Source organism: Abramis brama, assembly GCF_963993115.1.
Source record: "Abramis brama genome assembly, chromosome: 6".
In the NCBI taxonomy this organism is placed as follows: Eukaryota; Metazoa; Chordata; class Actinopteri; order Cypriniformes; family Leuciscidae; genus Abramis; species Abramis brama.
In genome coordinates, this window is record NC_139968.1 from 35673880 (window position 1) to 35693284 (window position 19405).

At 36.9% G+C, this 19405-nt stretch overlaps 2 protein-coding genes across 3 annotated transcripts in view; one reads left to right on the plus strand and one right to left on the minus strand.

Moving 5' to 3' along the window:
* LOC311084795 (CD48 antigen-like) overlaps positions 1-19405 on the minus strand; it is a 76208-nt gene that overhangs the window by 7751 nt on the left and 49052 nt on the right. The gene's annotated exons all lie outside the window — the stretch shown is intronic.
* On the plus strand, positions 7379-19402 carry LOC311085613 (uncharacterized protein). Of its 2 annotated transcripts, XM_084118151.1 has the most exons (6): positions 7379-7472; positions 12144-12244; positions 14547-14879; positions 15094-15438; positions 15766-15893; positions 17575-19402. In XM_084118151.1, exons 3-6 carry the CDS (start codon positions 14588-14590, stop codon positions 17590-17592), a joined length of 783 nt encoding a protein of 260 aa, XP_083974277.1. In that variant the 5' UTR covers positions 7379-7472; positions 12144-12244; positions 14547-14587; the 3' UTR covers positions 17593-19402. The 2 variants fall into 2 exon arrangements, with proteins under 2 accessions (XP_083974277.1, XP_083974276.1); XM_084118150.1 differs by lacking the exon at positions 12144-12244 and having other exon boundaries at positions 7400-7472.

Consider the following 19405-nt stretch of genomic DNA (forward strand, 5'->3'; position numbering starts at 1 on the left):
AATGTGATATTGCTGCTGGCAGAACAGAACGTGGTAATTCAAAGTGATTTACATAGAAAGGAATAAAAATAATCACAAAATAAAAGCAAGGAAAATTAAAAAAGTTATTCAAAATGATTTACATAGTGTGACATTTGAATTCCTTTCTATGGTAATTCAAAGTGCTTTGCATAGAAAATAAGCACAAAATAAAGCAGTTATAAAATGAATGAATTAGAGTCAAATTAATTAAAGTAGTAAAAGATGATACATAGAATAAACTTCTCATCTGGCAAAACACTGGTGTATCTTATTTTGCATCTTTCAATTTCCTCACCTAAGTGGTTTATGTTTCTCTCTTACCCAATTCTCAGAGCCATTTGAGTTCAGTTTAGAATCAAAAGGAAGAATACAGCAGTCAGTCGGACGTACAGTGGATACTTTGAGATTTTCCCATGATGGTCAGTCTCCGGTAAAACCTAAAATGCAAGTCATGTGAGATTTGTTTAAACTATATAGAAAACATACATTAGAATACACAACTGCATGCATTTTGCAGAAGAACATTGTTTTGGTTGTGCTTGGGCTCTGTGTGACTGTGTGGGTGAATATGATTATGGCATTCCTAGGGGACACCGCCATACGAGCGAAAAGGGCACTTTCGCTTTACCTATTAAAGGGGCAGGGACTCAAAATGTATGTTAGGAAAAAGAAGGCTTGGGAAGGCAATGAGAAATAACAACACAGGTTTATTTATTAGAAGTGCAGGTAATGGTTAAGCAGGGAAGGAAATTATATTTCTTGGATGCAAATTAATAACCAGAGTTGTACTGTGTTGCAGGTGACATTGGAGATTGTGTATTTGTGGATGGTGAACGTGGAGAGCACACACTTCCAGGGATGATCCAAACAGGTGAGAATAGGTACAGGTCTTGAGTGGCGTGCAAGAGAGATTTTGTCTGAGACTGTGAGTGTGACTGTGATTTTCATCTCTGCTAATACATGTTTGTACATACATTTTTGACTACAACTTATTGTATTATGATTTGGGCTGTGTTCACCAGTAATTTGTAAATATATATATTTTGTTTACATATTCCTGAATATAGTTTTTGTCAACTTAAAGGTAGGGTAGGCAATTTTCGTAGAAGCTAGCGAGGCCAGCTTTGAAAGCATAAGATCCCACCCTCCCTACAGAGTGTCATCAAAGCCACGACTCCTTCAGAACATGAACACGTACAGCAAACAAATATATAAATCAATAATAATGATTAACTTAAAGAGCACTGACCTGTACCACCTGACTGCTGCAGTTTCATTTTGGCGTGATAGTGTTGACATTGAAATGCATACATTTGAATCATTCAAGTATAACATCACAGGTTTCCATCTCTTTCAAATTATAGTAGTTATGGCATGAATGGAAATACATATGCTGACAGGCAGGTGGGACCATTGTATCATTATATATACATATAAATACATTTGGACCACTTAACTTAGTGATTGCTATCAGGATGTGAAGAGACTTTCAACCAGTATAACAAAAAATGTTTCTGGAACAAGGGATGTGTGGGGGCAAGCTGCCATTTATTTCATATATTCATCTTTTTCATGCTATTTTGATTTAGGAATATAGGGAAGTTGAGTTGTATTGTATTTTCTTAACCTTTTTCCCAGTAATTTTGAGATTTTGGCCTTGTCCTCTCGCTTGTTGAAAAATAAAGTTGCTTGTTGAAAAATAAAACCTTAAAAAAAGATTCTTATTGACTGATGATCATGATATTTTTCCCTGCTTACTTTTTGACAATTGCTGTCTTCACTTGGAATTCCTTATGCTTCTTTCATTCTTGCAGCACATTTATCAGCATTTCTTATCAGATTCTGAGTTCAGTGAAAAATATCCAAAGTGTGGAATAAAATCATTGAATATTGTTTCTGCTGCCGTTTTCCAGATGTGTTCTTGGTTGCATATGCTTGAGCACACCTGATAAAGTGGTCAGTGACAACCAGTATGTATTGTTACAGTCCTGACTAGCTTCTGTTTCCTCATTTGTGTTTTCCTTTTGCCTAGGGGCATTTGTTTTGTCTTGTTTTTGTGTCTGCTCTCTTTGTGTGTTTGCAGGGTAGAGTCAAGCTGTGGTTGATGTGGGCGATGAATCAACTGATAAAAAAGTTCCTTCTTTCCCAGTGTGGTTGTCGTCGATTGAGGCCTTTCCAACACCAGGAGCTTTCATGAGTATTCATTGGTTGTTTAGTCTTTTGTGTTTTTTTCTTTATTTCTTTTTCTGTTTGTTGTGTTCTAGTGTCCTTTTATGTTTATCACTATATTTAATTACACACCATGACTCTGAGCGCTGTGCATCCTTTTTTTTTTACTGAACTCGCATACAAGACACAGGCATGAGCAATCAACAGATGATTAGTCCAGACACAGGCATGAGCTATCAAAATATGATCAGTCCAACACATAAGTCAACTTAATCAAACACAGAGTGTGTCAAACCAAATCCACCACACTGTTTCCATGTTGCTTGCTTAATTTATGCATTTATGCAGTAAAATCTACTGTTTGGTTAATTTAATTTGCGTGTGGCCTCCCATTTTGTTATACTACCCTGAGTCAGGTGGTTTGTAAAGGTACTCAAAGTCATCTTTATTCCTCTCCAAGTGAAGGTAGAAATGAGTTCAAGGGGTGAAGTAGTTGTGATGCTTCTCATTGGAGCACTATCATGGGATACATGCTTTTATCTTTGGGTGACAGGACCATCAGACCATCAACAACCTCTCTCTCATTTACAGGGACCTGCAAAAAATTTTATTTGTATGAATTCTTAATTTTATGTAGTTAGTTAGTGTGTGGACTCGTAGTGATATTTATGGAAGCTAGTTATCAAGTCCAATTCTGGGGGGTGGGGGGTCAGCTCACAAGTCTGATATTTTCTTGCAATTGCGAGTTTATTTCATGCAATTCTGACTTTATAACTCGCAACTGCACGTATTTAACTCACAATTGCAAGAACAAAAGTCAGAATTGTGAGATAAATAGTCACAATTACCTTTTTATTTTTATTTTATTTTTATTTTTATTCTGCCGCAGTAACAAGCTTCCATGGACTTTTCTATAGCCATTAATACAGAAGCTTATTGCAGACAGTTATAATGCTTATTAGTTACAACATCTACCAGCAGGTGGAACAAAGTTTTATTTTTATTTTTATCTGGACTCATGACATGTATTTTACTTTATATTAGCCTACTCATGTTACATGATATTTAGCCTTGTCTTTACCTTGTTTAATTTTTCAAATAACTAAAGTAATAAACTATCCTTTAAACTCAACATGGTCTGTAAATTCTTTAAAATAATAATATACTGCCACAAAAGTATATAAAGGTTACAAACGGAAGACTGCGAAAAGCCTTTTTGCATTTGCACTGGTCATATAATGGTACGTGCACTTTTACAAGTTGATTGTACTGAAATGTGTGTTGGCAGTGCCTGTACACAACCATCATATAATGTTAAAAATCCATCCAGTGTTTTTTTTTAATCTCCTTATATGTTTTCCCCTGTCTCAAATCGAGCCGTCTGACCGTGTGACTTGATTGACAGCAGCGTTTCAACACAGGCCCGCCCTCGCTCGTGAGCGAGCTGTCATCATAGTCCGCCATTGTTGATACGCTGCATGGAGCAGAATGGCTTCTAAGCGATTGTGGTGTTCTTGGGTGTAATAACGAACACAACAGTCATTTTGATGTTCCTAAATCCAAACAGCTGAAGACGCAGTGGCTGAGTTTTGTTTTCGAAGGGAATATTCCTCACGTTCAACGTCAATGCTTTCATGTTTGCGCGAATCATTTCTCACCAGACTGCTTTAAAAAGGAGGGTCCCTCAGGTGCACCTGAGGCCCACAGTGACGGATTAATTGACAGCTGCTGTCGGACTCTAAAATGGAGAGTGACTGGAGTGATGCAAGTAGCTTTGCAACAGAGCTGTCATTTGAAGTCGAGGACTTTTCTCCCCCACCTTCATCTGAAGTGGAGGAGGGTGAATTGTCTGTGGACACAGGACCAGAGCCTTATCAATTCGAGCCACTGGCTCAAACTGCGGTCTTAACTCCCGCATCGCGATAGGTATCCGACGATGCTAGCGAAGCAGGGAGAATGGGGCCAGTGTCTGAGTGGAAATAAATACTTCCTCACAGGGTCGCAAGACGACGTAAAGTACATGCATCTGATGAGTTATATCGAGTTGATGTCAATAGCGCGCACTCTCTGTAGGCATATTCATATTTTGCCGCTATGTGAAAAAATCCAGCAAAATGCGCTGACGTGTTTGTCGACCCCAGAGGATTTACTTTAGCCTAACCATAAATTGTGATTAAAATATATATGATCACTCACATCAAGACGCCACTGCGGTGGTGGAGTCCATGCAGGAGGAGCAGCGTTTGGCACTGTGGTTGGCACTGGTACAGTGGTTTTGAGAAACAAGATGTTTTTTATACTGCCAAGGGTGTGGTGAGCTCGTACCAAGGGCGTGGTGAGCTGGAACCTGCTCACGTCATATAGTACCGGTTACATACCACCGCAAACATCCAATAGGAAAATTCAACTGCAGTAGCCACCGTTCAACCTGAAGAAGGCAGCACTCAGATGGTTTTACACCATATTGTAGAATTAAAGGAGCCGTATGTAAGATTGTGGCCAAAACTGGTACTGCAATCACTGTATCCCCTCCCCCTCCCCCCTGACTCGAGGTTGCCAGATAGGCTGCAGGATCCAGCAGGAACGTAAGCTGCAGTTTGTAGCTGCAGCTGTGGTAACTAGAGCAGAGCTGGCAACCCAGATGCCGAAACACTACTGACTTCGTGATTGGTAGATAGGTGGAGGGTGGGGCTTCAGGCCAAAACACAACATGACAACATCAACATCAGTTGAGGGCTGCAACTTCACTTTTTAAATGACAATATCCTGGCCGGACTACTGTTGTCAGTGATAAGTATTTGAAATGAACGTGATTTCTTAATGTCTAGTGATATCAGGGCCATTTTATGATTAATTGAAATAGCCTACATTTCTTACATACAGCTCCTTTAAAACACTTTATATCCAAATGTCAAAAAAGTTACTCGAATCAATGAACAGCACTAATAAGGCCCCATTCTTACAGATCATTAACTAAAAAAAAGTTGGTTTAGGGTTTAGTTACCTTTTAAAGTATATTACACATTTTTAATTTAGACCCTAAAGAATCATATTAACTTGTACAAAAATGTCATTATATGACCCATTCAGACCCTGCTTCCATTACAATGGACATCACGTCAACCCCCCCTTTTTTTACTTCTGGAGCATTTCACCAAGTTTAAAGCCTGCAGTCCATTAGATTGGATGCTTGTCATCCAATCAAATGGCAGTAAAGCTCTGCATGTAGTAATTATAAAAAAAAACACTACTTTGAAGAGAAGCATGTCAGCACTTCACTCCAAACACAGAAGCAAGCAACATTTTATATGGTTTTATTTACATTTTTTGATATGTTTGTCAATATTTCATAGTTTGTATGTAAAATAGAAAGATTGAACTTATTAATTAAAGTTAAAAATCGATTGTAGAATTTCAAATTTTAAAAATCAGGATTTTTTCAAATGTGTCTGTCCTTTAGAATGGACAGTGGGTTCAAAAGCCTGTTACTGAAATCACATTCCAGTAATTGAAGTCCAGTAATGCTGATTGAAATTTCTTATATAAAAAATCTATATCACAGTACCGATACATTTTTTAAACTTTTTCATATGCAGAATATATAGTTCTTGAAGTGCTTGAACATATAGCTGATGGAAGTATCTCAGATGTTGACTTTATGTGGAGTGATGATGAGGAAGATGGAGATGTAAGAAAAATATCCATATTTAAAACTTTATAAAGTAAAATGACTAGCTTCCGGCCAAACGAAACATACAGATTTGACATAAATCTAAAGCGTAACTTAAAAATGAATTATTTTTCTTACACAAACGCATCGATTCGCTTCAGAAGGCCTTTATTTACCCCCAAGAGCCGCATGGAGCACTTTTATCATGGATGGATGCACTTTTATGGACTTTCAAAACAGAAACAACCATTCACTGCCATTATAAAGCTTGGAAGCCAGGACATTTTTTAATATAACTCCGATTGTATTCGTCTGAAAGAAGAACGATGTCATATACACCTAGGATGGCTTGAGGGTGAGTAAATCATGGGCCAATTAAAATTTTTGGGTGAACTATCCCTTTATAGGTATAGTACACCCAAAAATGATATTTGTCATCACTTACTCATCCTCATGTTGTTCCAAATCTGTATGAGTTTCTTTATTCGGCTGAACATAAAAGACGATATTTTGAAGAATGTCGGTAACTAGACATTTGACAGTATAGCCATTGATTTCCATATTTTTTCCTACTATAGCCTATATTTCCTAACAACTACATATTATATTATTATTATATTATAGTATCATTATTAGTAATTATTTTGAAAATTATAATATTTATCAGTAATGTATCAATATAGATATTACAGTACAATACCGTATAATTAATTACAGCAAAAGCAGATCAAATGACGAAATACAGTAAAGTACTATTTGGTAGTTTACAGTACTGATCTTGTGTAGCCTACTGTAAAGTGAATTACAGTAGAGTTACTGGAAATCCAAATACATGCATCATGGATGGCAACCGTGCTGCCAGTAATGTACTGTAGAAATACAAGAAAATCGTTAACAGAGAAATTGTTTCAAAGATGCACACAGTAAATTACTCTAACGTGAATGCGTTGATTGATTCCTAGGTTTATTTTGTTATGAATAAACAAATGTGCGATCTATAAAGCAAAAACCTTACAATTAAAGTTGAAATGTTGTAATGTTCAAGTTTTTGATCTAAAAAAAGAAAGATGCGCAAAGAAAATGACTCTAACATAACCATATTGATTGATTAAGATATTTAGTTTGTTACAAACAATGTGCAATCTGTAAAACAAAAACCTTGAAAATTAAAGTTGAAATGGTATACTGTTGAAAAGGTTTTGACCTTGAGAAAAAGCTTTAAGTATATACTAACAATTTTTATGTTTATTATTTAATTTTATGTTGGTACCTACATTTTTGTGAAGTACACCTGTTTTGATCTGACGTCCATTGAAATGGACAAAAACAATTACAATTAAAGCCGAACATTTTTTTTTATTTGGTCTCATTTATAGAAGCCTCATGAGCTGGGAAAATGTACTTTTATATTTTTCAGAAATTTAAAACATAATTCAGGTCTGAAGGGGTTAAGAAAACTGCTGGTCATTCGTGAGGCTATCAACTAACAACTGCCGCAGCATCCACACCCTTAAATCACTTTTATGAATTATCATCGGCATTCATTGTTTCAAGGGGAGAGTGGTGAAAATGAAGATTCTCTTTCATTTGATCTGGATTTTACTCGACCACGGTAAGATTATGGTTTGGTTCTATTTTCTGGTGTTGCATCAATTTCTCTGACTGCATATTGGGCGCTGTAGTGATGGCAAGATTGAAATTACATGACATTGTCATAATTCAATGAGAAATGCGCAATGGTCAGTTTCTGTGCTGTATGCCATCATGCAGTCAGCCTAAATGTCGGTATTCTTTTGCATCGGTGCATAATCTGATTAAATGTATCTTGAATGTGATGTAAATCTGGACAAAAGCTTCTGCCGAATTAATAAAATGTAATGTAACCTCAACACGTTATTTACGTGAGTGATTCGAACGGTAAGACAAAACAAACGACACTTTATTATCCGTGTCTTAATGAAATGGAGTGATCTTAAGTATTTTAATGGAATAATCTGTCATATTTATTATGAGTAGGCTATATAAACATTTTTATAATATAAATGCGCAAATATAGGAAAGGGGGCAAAATACCCCTTGTAGAATCTGCAAAATAATGAAGTATTTTAACAAAATAAGACGGGATCATTAAAAATGCATGTTATTATTTTTTAATTTTTTATTTAATAGTCTACTGTCCTGATTAAGATATTTTACATAAATGATGTATACATATAGGCCTAGTCCACTAGAAAAAAAGAAGCTGAATTTAAAATGACCCCGTTCAAAAGTTTACATAGCCTACGTCAGGTCACGAAACACAGGATTCAATTGCGGATTTTCACATGAAAAAAAAAAATTCGTTTCTGAAGGTTTATTTAGAACAACAAGGAAGCAAGACAGGAAAAGCTGGTGTAACGTTAGAGTCGCAGCAGTTATGTCCTTGGCAGCAGTGGGCTGTAACGTTAATCCGATCCCAGTACGGGGACAGCTGAAGGAAACAGCGGTGAACGTCAACCCGGGCAATAATTCAATCCAAAACGCAGGCACAAAGAGTACGAAATAGTCCGTAAAAACAGGAGAACTGGATGGATAAACTGCGCAGACAGCGAGACAACAGAGAACCAGGCGGGAAGGAAGTCGACCGGAAGTTGAAGCCGGCCGCGTGCCACCATCTTGTAGCAGAACTTCACCTGCAGTTAGCATCCCATTGACTCCCATTCATTTTGGCGTCACTTTGACAGCGAATAACTTTACATCTGAGGCGTTTGAAGACTCCATTTGTCCATTATTTATTTCTAAAGAAACACGACAATGTATAAAATGCTCCATTACCTTGTAGCTTATGTTATGGCCCCGTAGAAGCAGTTTTTGTAAAAGTAGGCTAACGATTGCGTCATAACCACGCGACTCTCTGTCGCACAGTAGAGAGATTACCGTATGGACGGGAGGAGAAGCTCGCGGGCAATCGGGGGGACGTGGAGGCAAAATGACAATATAATTAATCAGAATACCTAGCAAAAGTTGCTCCTGCTCCAAGCTCATGTACAGCTCCTACTCACACTCTCCGTCTCTGCAAGATTCGGAAGGGAATGATTCAGATTTCTCTTGGCACAGCTACTAGAAGACAGACGGGTTGCTCACGTGGTCCGTGTAACGCTTTGCTCGGTTTGAGTCTGCGCGTCAGGAAAGGAAGTGCTAAGAAATCGCTAAAAATGGGCTTCACTTGTCTCAATATAGATCCAATGAGATGGCTCTGTCCACTTCTGTCTATGCAGAGAACCAGTAACAACGATGATGACAATCTTCTTCTTCTTCTTCTTCTCTTATTTAATGGCGGACTGCAAACAACGTTTAGGTGCATGCCGCCACCTACTGTACTGGAGTGTGTATTATCATGTCATTTTAAATTCTACTCCATAACCCTGAGTCTTTTAAAAAAGTAAATAAAGCCTTCCTAGTGATTCTTATTCCTTCTCCTTCTGATCCCAGTATCCCTACCAGATTCCACTCCCTTCCTGCCTCCTGAACCTTATCTTTAAGCACCTGTCTTTCCACTTCATTCAATGTACAGTTCAATATTACATGTTCAACATTTTCTTTTGTAAGGACCACCCATTGGCCCAATGACGGAATCCAACGGCCTGGCGAAGGTTTAAAGCGTGTATGTCTTTTCAGCGATCCAGTGAAGTTCACTTAATTTATTGGAATTTAGTTTTAGTATTACTTCAGCTCTATGCGTAATCTGACTCCAATTTCAAATGATAATCAAATTTAGATCGTATTTCTGATTAGAAAATAATCATAAATATTGATTATGAATTAATTTAGATCTTTGATTATTCTGATTATCCCATACTTTCAATATTCGTTCATTACGGACCTAGTGTCGCTTTGAGACGTCACGTCGCGACTGCGCGCTCACGATCACAAACTAGCCAGTCCTGAAATAGTCAGAGGGTGCAGTGCAAGTATTTTACCCTATGCAGCCGCTCACTGCAGACCCATAGGTGTAATTTTTTATAATATTTGCAGCGTACAACATGCTAAGTCAGGAGATAGTCAGAAATCAGAAGGTCATCTAAGATGTGCTCCATGCTCCATTCATAGTGCCTTCAGTTTGATCTATCCTGGACAAAGATTTGCGGAAACACCAGACTGCACATTAATCTACTAAAATGAATGATTTCTAGAACTTCAGAATAAATCAAGATGTAACATTTATTTGTCAGGTAAAAATGTATCATGCCAATTACAGAAGTAAATGATTAAAAACCAATTCAGAAAATATATGACATCATTTACTCAAAGATGACTCTAAAAGTAAGTAATGTTTTCCTGACAAAGACACAGTAATGTGTCAGGGCTTTCCAACAGGAAAATACTGACATGCATTACTGTATGGGGGATGATCCTGGTAAAGAGTCCCAAAGATTGCTCTGTCCCCTCACCTTAAATACCAGACCAGAACAACAGGGGTTAAACAAATGTTGTTTAGAGTTGGTTGGGCCAATCCATGTACCCCAGGGGGGTAGCACCTGGTTTCTTGAGATATCTTAAAGAGATATCAGCCAGAGAGGAGATACAGGATTCTCCTAAGTTCTCAATCTTTCTCATTAAACCAATGACTGCAATGAAATTAAGACCATTTTACCAATCGCACTGAGACCCTTAAAATGACACCAAACATGAAAAGGAAAAGCAACACATTCACAAGATACACCATATGTGATATATAGACATTCTTAATTTAACTTTTAGTGACTTGAGGAGGGAGAAGAGGAGGGAGAGGGGGGATGAGTTGAAGTCAAACAAAGGGACAAGGAGATAAGTTTGGGCAGGACAAGGTTCTGTGCTCTGTCTTTGCTATCTGCTGTCCAGGGGGCATTTCATGGCGTTATTGCAGGGTGAGTTTTGTTTTAGCAGGAAAATCAGTTCTTACACTTTAACCCCACATTTTTCACAGTTCTCACTATTCCTTTTCCCCATTAAAAATAATGTGCCATTCAGCCCTGTGTGATCCACTCTCAATCTTGTCATAACAATTTCCTCACGCCTGGTCTTTTCCATGTAATTCTTTATACTGACACTTTTTTGTATTTTATAAAATCTCCTACCTTTCCTGTCTTCCTCCCATCGTTTCTGCCATATTTCAAGACCTTTCCTTTTAACCACTGCTTTGCCTTCACCTTTTCCTAGTGGAATTATAATTATAATTACTTTTAGCAGTGTCTCTTTGGCCAGTTTATCTGCCATCTCGTTCCCTTTAACCCCCTCATGTGCTGGCACCCAACAAAACTGAATATCTATACCACCCCGATGTAATCTAAATAAACTGTTAAAAAGTTCTATTAGTAGATCCTCTCTTATTGATGTTACTGCCTGAATACTTTTAATTACGGCCAAAGAGTCTGTGCACAGTACCACCCTATCAGGTCTGACCTCTTCAACCCACTGTAGTGCAATAATGACTGCTACTATTTCTGCTGTGTACACTGATAACCGGTCAGATAGTCTTTTGGAGAAATGGATTTTAAATTCTGGTATATATATTCCAACACCCACACATTCCTGTTTATTCTTGGATCCGTCTGTATAAATCTTTAAATAATTATAGTAACTGTTTCTTATGTAAAGGTTTGTTTTAACTCCTATTTCCTCCATTCTCCATTCTCTTTTCTTTTCCAATATATTAATATCAACCTTTACTTCTGGAAAGAACCATGGTGGAATTCTACTAACTGGATTGGCCGTGGTGAAATCTAAGGCTTCCATTTCATATTCCCTCACTCTCATTTCTCTTGTCCATCCAAAACCAAGCCCCTGAAACTTGGAATACTCCCAACATTCCTGAATTGTTTCTTTTGCTGGGTTTTCTTTCCCACTTCCTTTCAATCTAATCCAAATACGCCATCGCCAGTTTCTCTCTTCTCAACTCCAGTGGTATCTCTCCTGCTTCTATGAGTATAGCATTAATGGGGGTTGTCTTAACCGCTCCGGTGCATACACGTAATGCTCTATACTGTAATCTATTAATTTTTTCCAATATTGTTTTTGCCGCTGCACCATAAACTACGCAACCATAGTCTATTGATGACCTCAGGCAAGCCCTATAGATGTTAATTAACGACTGCCTTTCTGCACCCCAGTCACATCCAGCCACAGCTCTCATCAGGTTAATAACTTTTTTACATTTAGTTTCTAGGTGCTTAATATGCGTTTTCCATGTACACCTACTATCAAACCATAGTATGATGACAATCTTCTTCTTCTTCTTCTTCTTCTTCTTCTTCTTCTTCTTCAGCGTTTTTGGCGGTTGGCAAACCAGCTAAAAGGTGCTTTACCGCCACCTGCTGAACTGGATTGTGGAACAAAAGTCTAACTGACAAACACAGGACCAGAGAAGTGAGAGTGACAGCCTATTTATTTTTAATACTGTGTCGTTACCTGGATGATCCGCAACTATTTTTTGTTTTGTGATGGTTGTTCTTGAGTCCCTTGTTTCAGTTAAACTGAACATTGTTCTTCAGAAAAATCCTCCAGGTCCCGAAAATTCTTTTGTTTTCTTTTGCATATTTGAACCCTTCCCAGCAGTGACTGTATGATTATGAGATCCATCTTTTCACACTGAGGGACTCAAACACAACTATTAAAAGCTTCAAACTAGGGATGGCCCGATACCGATACTGGCATCGGGTATCGGGTCGATACTGCCCTCATATACTCGTACTTGTACTCATAAAAATTCGCCGATACCACGCACCGATACCATGTACATTTTGCAAAACGAAACTGGCCGCTGCGAGTGCTTTGTCGAGGTGAACTGAGTCAAAGACGCACGAGCTGGTCGAGCACATCCCTTAGTTTAAACAGACATTAGTGGAAAGTTTGTTCAGTCTGATGTCAATGGCAACGAAATTAAACGAGGCATGTAGCTTTAGCTTATTATTGACGTTAACTGACGAGAGAGAGACAGAGAGAGAGAGAGCGAGAAGCGCACTTCTGTTGAATGCTCTTTGCTGATCGACTCAGCACATGTTATTTGGATGAAAACTAAATCGTATATGTAAGTAAAGTAAAACATGAACTGTTACCTGACTGAAGTATAACGAGTGGTTCCCTACATAATTACAGGACGTGTGCAGGTTAAGAAGTTTCATGAACGCAAACATCCGAAGCGCGCGCCTCACAAACCAGCGTCTCAGCGCGCGAATGCTGAATTAAATTGTCTTTCACGTCTTGCGCTTGTACGGACGAATTCACACACAACTATGTAATAACGCCCGTCTTGGTGAGTATCCTATAGTAAACAAAGTCGGTTATATCTCAAATGAACGTAGCATGTTCAAATGAGCTCTGGTGCGCTCGGTCTTAAAAGGGCAGCAGTTTGATAAACCTGCTTCTGTGTTTTAATGTTAATCAAACAAAGGACAAAGAAATACTGACTGCTCTTGACTAAATAGGCTACCCTTTTCAACTTTACAAAAATATCCATCTATATATAATTTATACAGTAATGAATATGCTTTTTTCACATTTGATTACTTTATTCAAATGTCTGTACCTGTTAGATCTACCTGAAAAAACTCTAAAAACACTGTTTATTTCATTTGTAGCCTTTCTTTGTTGTATTGTATATATTTATCCTATTTGTAATTCGATTGATTGTTTTTATTTTGTTACTGACTGCTTACTTGTTTTAAATTCACATTAATTAGGCTGCTAGTTTTTGTTGTAGTCTCAAAATTGGATTAAATAATTGATATTTCACTGGTTTTGACAAACATTTGAACCGCTGACCCAGTCCTCAGCACTGAGCCCTGCTGAAGCAGCTCTAAATATGTGCTGTGCTATTAAATGAAAGATAAAATATGATAGAGCAATAGAATGAACAATGACAGTACAGAAGTACAGTACAGAAGCTCATACAATGCATTTTAGCAGGCTTAATTAAGCATGAAAATAACTCAAAGAAATATATATATTTGATGAACAAATTAAGCCAACTAATATGATTTATAATCTTTTGGTTTATCTACTAATACATTTAAAAATTACAAATGCAGTGAAAATTCAGGTATCGGTTACGGTATCGGTATCGGCGAGTACCAAAAATTACAGTATCGGTATCGGACTCGTTCTGCAAAAAGTGGTATCGGGACATCCCTACTTCAAACATTCACTGATACTCCAGAAGGAAACATGATGCATTGAGAACCAGGGGGTGTAAACCTTTGAACAGGATGAAGATGTCCAAATTTTTCTTATTTTGTTTAAATATCTTTTTATTTTATGTATTCCTTCAGAAGCGTCAAGAGATACGTGCCCCCCAGAAGACAAATTAAGTAGAAAATACCTCTTCACATCAAAAGATCTTTATGCATCATGTTTCCATTTCTTTTTTATAAATCAAGGTTTTTTTATTGTGAACATCTTTTATATAAAATATCTTATTCAGGACAGTATTAAATAAAAAATAACATGCATTTTGTATGATCCCTCTTATTTTGTTAAAATAGTTAACATTTTGCACATTCTGCAAAGAGTGTGTAAACTTTTGAGCTCGTCTGTACTTCTCTTTGTTTGCATATGTTACATTATGAATACAGACATATTTTTTCTACTTAAAATCTATATGATCTGTACTGTAGAAAAACATTTACACAGCACTATTGTAATTTTTTGTTTGGCTTATGTTTTTCTCAAGGTTCATCTGGTGCTGATACAGATGAAGTGTCAGTGTCAGTGATGGAGGGAGATTCAGTCACTTTATACACTGGTGTTCAAACAAACCAACAAGAAGAGATTAAATGGTATTTTAATAACATTCGATTTGCTGAAATCAGTGGAGATCTCAGTTTTATCTGTACAGATGTTCAGTGTAATGAAGGTACTGAGAGATTCAGAGACAGACTGAAGCTGGATCATCAGACTGGATCTCTGACCATCATGAACATCACAGACACACACTCTGGAGTTTATACACTGAAGATATTCAGCAGTAACAACATTGAAAAGATCTTCAGTGTTTCTGTTCATGGTGAGTTATTTAATAATGTTTAAATGCAGTTTATATATATTTAAAGCACATTGTTAATGTGTGTTAACCGGCACAGACCAAAATGTTTCTTTTCAGATCTAAAGTCAAGAAAGGGCTTCTGCAATCGCAGTCATGTTCACAGTTCTCTCATGTTGTGTAGTTTTTGTTTGTTTTCAGCAAAAGATCCTCCAGCATCTGTTGGTTTGTGTTTCAGGTGTTTCTGCTGCTGAAATAGATGAAGTGAAGAGAAACGAGGGAGAATCTGTCACTTTTGATCCTGCTGAAGCAAGAAAATTAAATGATGTGATTATGTGGTATTTTAATGACACTCTCATTGCTGAAATCACTGGAGACCAGAGTAAGATCTGTACAGATGTTCAGTGTAATGCAGATACTGAGAGATTCAGAGACAGACTGAAGCTGGATCATCAGACTGGATCTCTGACCATCACAAACACCAGAAACACAGACTCTGGAGAATATGAACTACTGATCATCATCATCATCAACAGCAGATTCAGCATCACTAGAGTGAAGAGATTCAATCTTACTGTCAGTGGTGAGTGTATAATTCAGTTTTTCAATGCATTTTCTTTTGAGGAATTAAAAAAATCAGTTTAAAAGTATTTTTAAATCAACTCAATAAATGGTGAGTTGTGGACTTGTTTAAAAATTGAGCTTTGGCTCAATAACATTTTGACTAATGTGATTAACTTGATAACATGAAAAATGCAATATATTTATTTTCCAGTGACCGCTGCTGTTTCCTGTTGATACAGCTGATGATCAATATAGATGAGTCTAAAGTAAAAAAAAAAAAAAAAAGTACTGGATAGATTATCATCACTCTCTCGTAATAATGTCTGTTTCTCTTTATCTGTTCCAGGTTCAGGTGTGTCTTCAGGAGCTGTAGCAGGAATAGTTGTTGGTGTTCTGCTGGTGTTTGCAGGAGTATCTGCTGCTGCTGTGATTTACTATCGTCAACACAAGAGCCATGCACCAGTACCACAGAGTGTAAGTATTACATACAGATGAATTAACAAGATATAAAAGATTTACTGTGCATAAAAGAACAGTGGAATGATTACATTCTAATGTATAATAATGATTTGAATTATTATTAAATCTTTAAAAACACAAACAACTCCCAAATAAACTAAATAACAATTAATACAAAACATAAAGTGCAACAATTTTGTATTACTGTATTATAGAAGGTTTGATGCAATGTAAGATATCAGGCGTCATTTATAAAACGTGTGTAGCCACAGATTTGATCTTAGAGTATGTGTACGCTAAAATCCACGCCGACGTTCATTTTCATAAAAACGGTCTTTGAAGTGGAAAGGTGTTCAGCACCACGTCAGGGTCTGAGCAGACGTGTGTACTTGTTCTTCTGGCAGAGAGTCAGAGAACTGCAGGTATTTGGAAATCTAAGCAAATCTTGCTGCTCGCCGTTCTCGAGTAAAGGTTTTGGATGTTGAACTGGTGCTCTTTTATATAATTATTGTGTCTTTTAGAAGAGTATAACGGCGTAGGCAGGCAATTATGACACACACACAAACTTAGAGTGACTGCTCTGTTTACTCTCTCATACATCACTGACATAACACCGGAACAAATTCGGAAACACATGTACAAAGTGCATCATGGGAAATGTAGTCACATAAACAGCGTTAACACAATATACAACAATATTAATGACATTATTACAAGACAGAGATTCAAAAGCATTCAGCTGAGCACAATTTCAAGATCATTTACAATTTATTAATTTCACATCTGGATGAAAGGCCTACGAATGGTTTTGTGTGTGCGTACGTTCATTCTCTGAATCACACATACTCATATTTGATAAACGCTCGAAAAATGTCATGTATGGCGGTTTCTACAAAGCATTTTATAAATGAGCCCCATTGTGTTAATATTTAGCGAAAGAAAACCTCTGTACATCCACAAACAACAGGGAAAAAGACAATTCAAGTCTATAGTATCAATTGTATTACTTTTAAGGTGACCAAATGAGCTGCTGCTCCCGCCTCTGTCCAGAAGCCGGTCGATCCTTTACACGAGCTTCAGATACTCCGGGAATAACAAAACACGTGAATAACATCACTTATACAAAATCTCAGAGATAACCAGTAGCGGAGTGACTCAGGAAGAGGTTTAACTTTTAGATTAGACATTTCTGAATGGTTAGTGGAGATATTTATGTAGTTGTTGTGGAGTTACATAAATTAATCTGGGGGATTTCCGTTGAAAATAAAATGAATTCACTGCTTGTCTCATCTGAGTCTGGGACTCTAAATAGTGTTCAGTGCTCGTCTGTGCAGCGACGACAGAACAGTTTACATGCTTAGCTCGAACTTTTGCCATTGCGTTAGGACTGTTACACTGTTGTCGCTTGTGAAAACCAAATGGTGGCGCCGTGGGTGGAAACATGCAGATTAAGGGGTGTTAATATTATAATAAGATCCCCTTCCTACGTCAGAAGGGGTGCGGAATCTGATTGCCTTATTGTTTGACATGCTTGCAGAGAAAGGCTTACCAAAGCAAAGTTGCTAGGTTGTCACTTTTCACGTTTTCGGGGTTGGTAGATGCACCAGGGACCCGATTATAGCACTTAAACATGAGAAAAGTCAGATTATCATGATATGTCCCCTTTAACCATCTGTGAATCTGTGTTTTCCTACAGGAGGATGATGACTTGTGATAACTCACCACGTGACCCGCATGACATTACTTTAAAAAGGAGGATTCTTACAATCAGACTCAGACTGAGGCAGACAATAAAACAATGTAACAAACAAATGATGGAGAGAGGATCAGCTGAAACTCTCATTGCTTATCATTTCACTAAATATTTGTACTATATTACATATTTATAATATTTTTACTTATATCATTAAATAAATATGTTATTATAATAAAAAACACATTATATTTTAGTAATTTTTAACCTTACATAATACTACCAGCTGATAGGGCTCTCTGCATGTTTAGAGCATAGGTGAGATTTTTTTCTTGAGAAAAATTAACGTCTATCTTGTGTATCTAATCTTTATCCAAATGAGTCAATATTAAATCAAATCACAAGAATTGATTTGTATTGAAATCGTGAAATTTGTCAAGCAATAATAATAAATAAATAAAGTAGCTTAACAGAAATTGTATCATGTAAACATTGTAACATGTTGTCACTAAACCTAATAAAATTCTGTGTAGTTACTAAAATAAAACAAGCTAAACTCAAAAGTTGGCACCTATGGATTCAGACAGGAACAGTGAGTGATTATCTTGTTATTTTCATTATAAGCTCTAATGCACTGAACTGGTTTGACACATCAATCTTAATGTCCTGCCTGTGTACATCCTCACTGTTACTGACTGCATTTCCAGAAATACCTCACAGTCTCAGAGGACTTAAGTGCTCTACTGCACTACTGATACTGAAGCTGTTTTTACTGGTGTTGTTGCTGTTACTGGAAAAGTATGATATCAATATTGTGCTGGTGTTTAGTTTAAACATTAACACTAACCCTTAGTTATAAACCTTCATCAGAAAACACTGCTTGACTGTACTGTGAATAGCATAGCTTTGTATATGTCCAGCATCTGCACCAGAACCAAATCCTGCCTTGATTATCTTGCTGCAGCTTATTATATTCATTTATTTATTTTAAAGTTGGTGCATTAGAATATTTATGAAAATACTTGGTGTGATGTTGTCAGGAGGAATGTTAAAGCACAAATTTCACACAAATGTGTGTATAAAAAATGCCATTTTTATAGCAATAAAATCATAGTGTGTCTTCATACGTTTGGTAGATGTATCTTTATCTTCATTTTTAAAATATGCAAAAATGAGTCACAATGAAATGGTCAAATTCAGATATTTCATGAGGTGCTGATTTAGTTCTTTCATGTTATTTGTCGGCACGTGAGGAGGAAGATGAAGAGCCATGTTATTTGTCTATGTTTTTTAATCTTGTGTCTCATTCAGTTTTGGTCATGAATCATATTCAGTTGTTTGTCAAGCATCTCGTGTCTCTTTCAGTTCTATTGTGTTCAGCTGGGTTTATGAGTGTGAATGTTTTTTAAACTCATGGCATTATTGTATTTAGCTGATATGTAGAATATTATCACTGTTTGATGGAAATGATTTGGCCAGTGTATCAGCTAGCTGACTTTGCTCTTTCTTTTGGCAATACAATACAATTATTTTGTTCCTTTTTTGGATGGTGGATGGTGTCTTTTGTATGGTGCTCATTTTAAATATGTAAATAGAGAGACTAATTTATTTTAAGTGTCAAACCAAATAAATGCTAAACTCCTCAAGCCTGTACCTCTGATTTGACCATCATTTAATAAGTGGACACTAATGCTTTGGTTTTCTAACACTAAAGTTTATTTAGTAAGAAGTTTTTTTTTGTAAGAATATCTTACTCTTTCTGTAAGAGACTTTCCATCAGCCAAGGGGAAAAAGTGCCTGAAAACCCACAATGCTTTTTTTCATTTGTGAAACA

Bases quoted from the DNA above. Each gene is read 5' to 3' on its own strand.
- LOC311085613 (XM_084118150.1), top strand. From the start codon at position 7,430: ATGAAGATTCTCTTTCATTTGATCTGGATTTTACTCGACCACG. The intron at 7,473-14,546 runs GTAAGATTATGG...GTTTTTCTCAAG, and splicing joins CTGGATTTTACTCGACCACG to GTTCATCTGGTGCTGATACA. The intron at 15,439-15,765 runs GTGAGTGTATAA...TATCTGTTCCAG, and splicing joins ATTCAATCTTACTGTCAGTG to GTTCAGGTGTGTCTTCAGGA.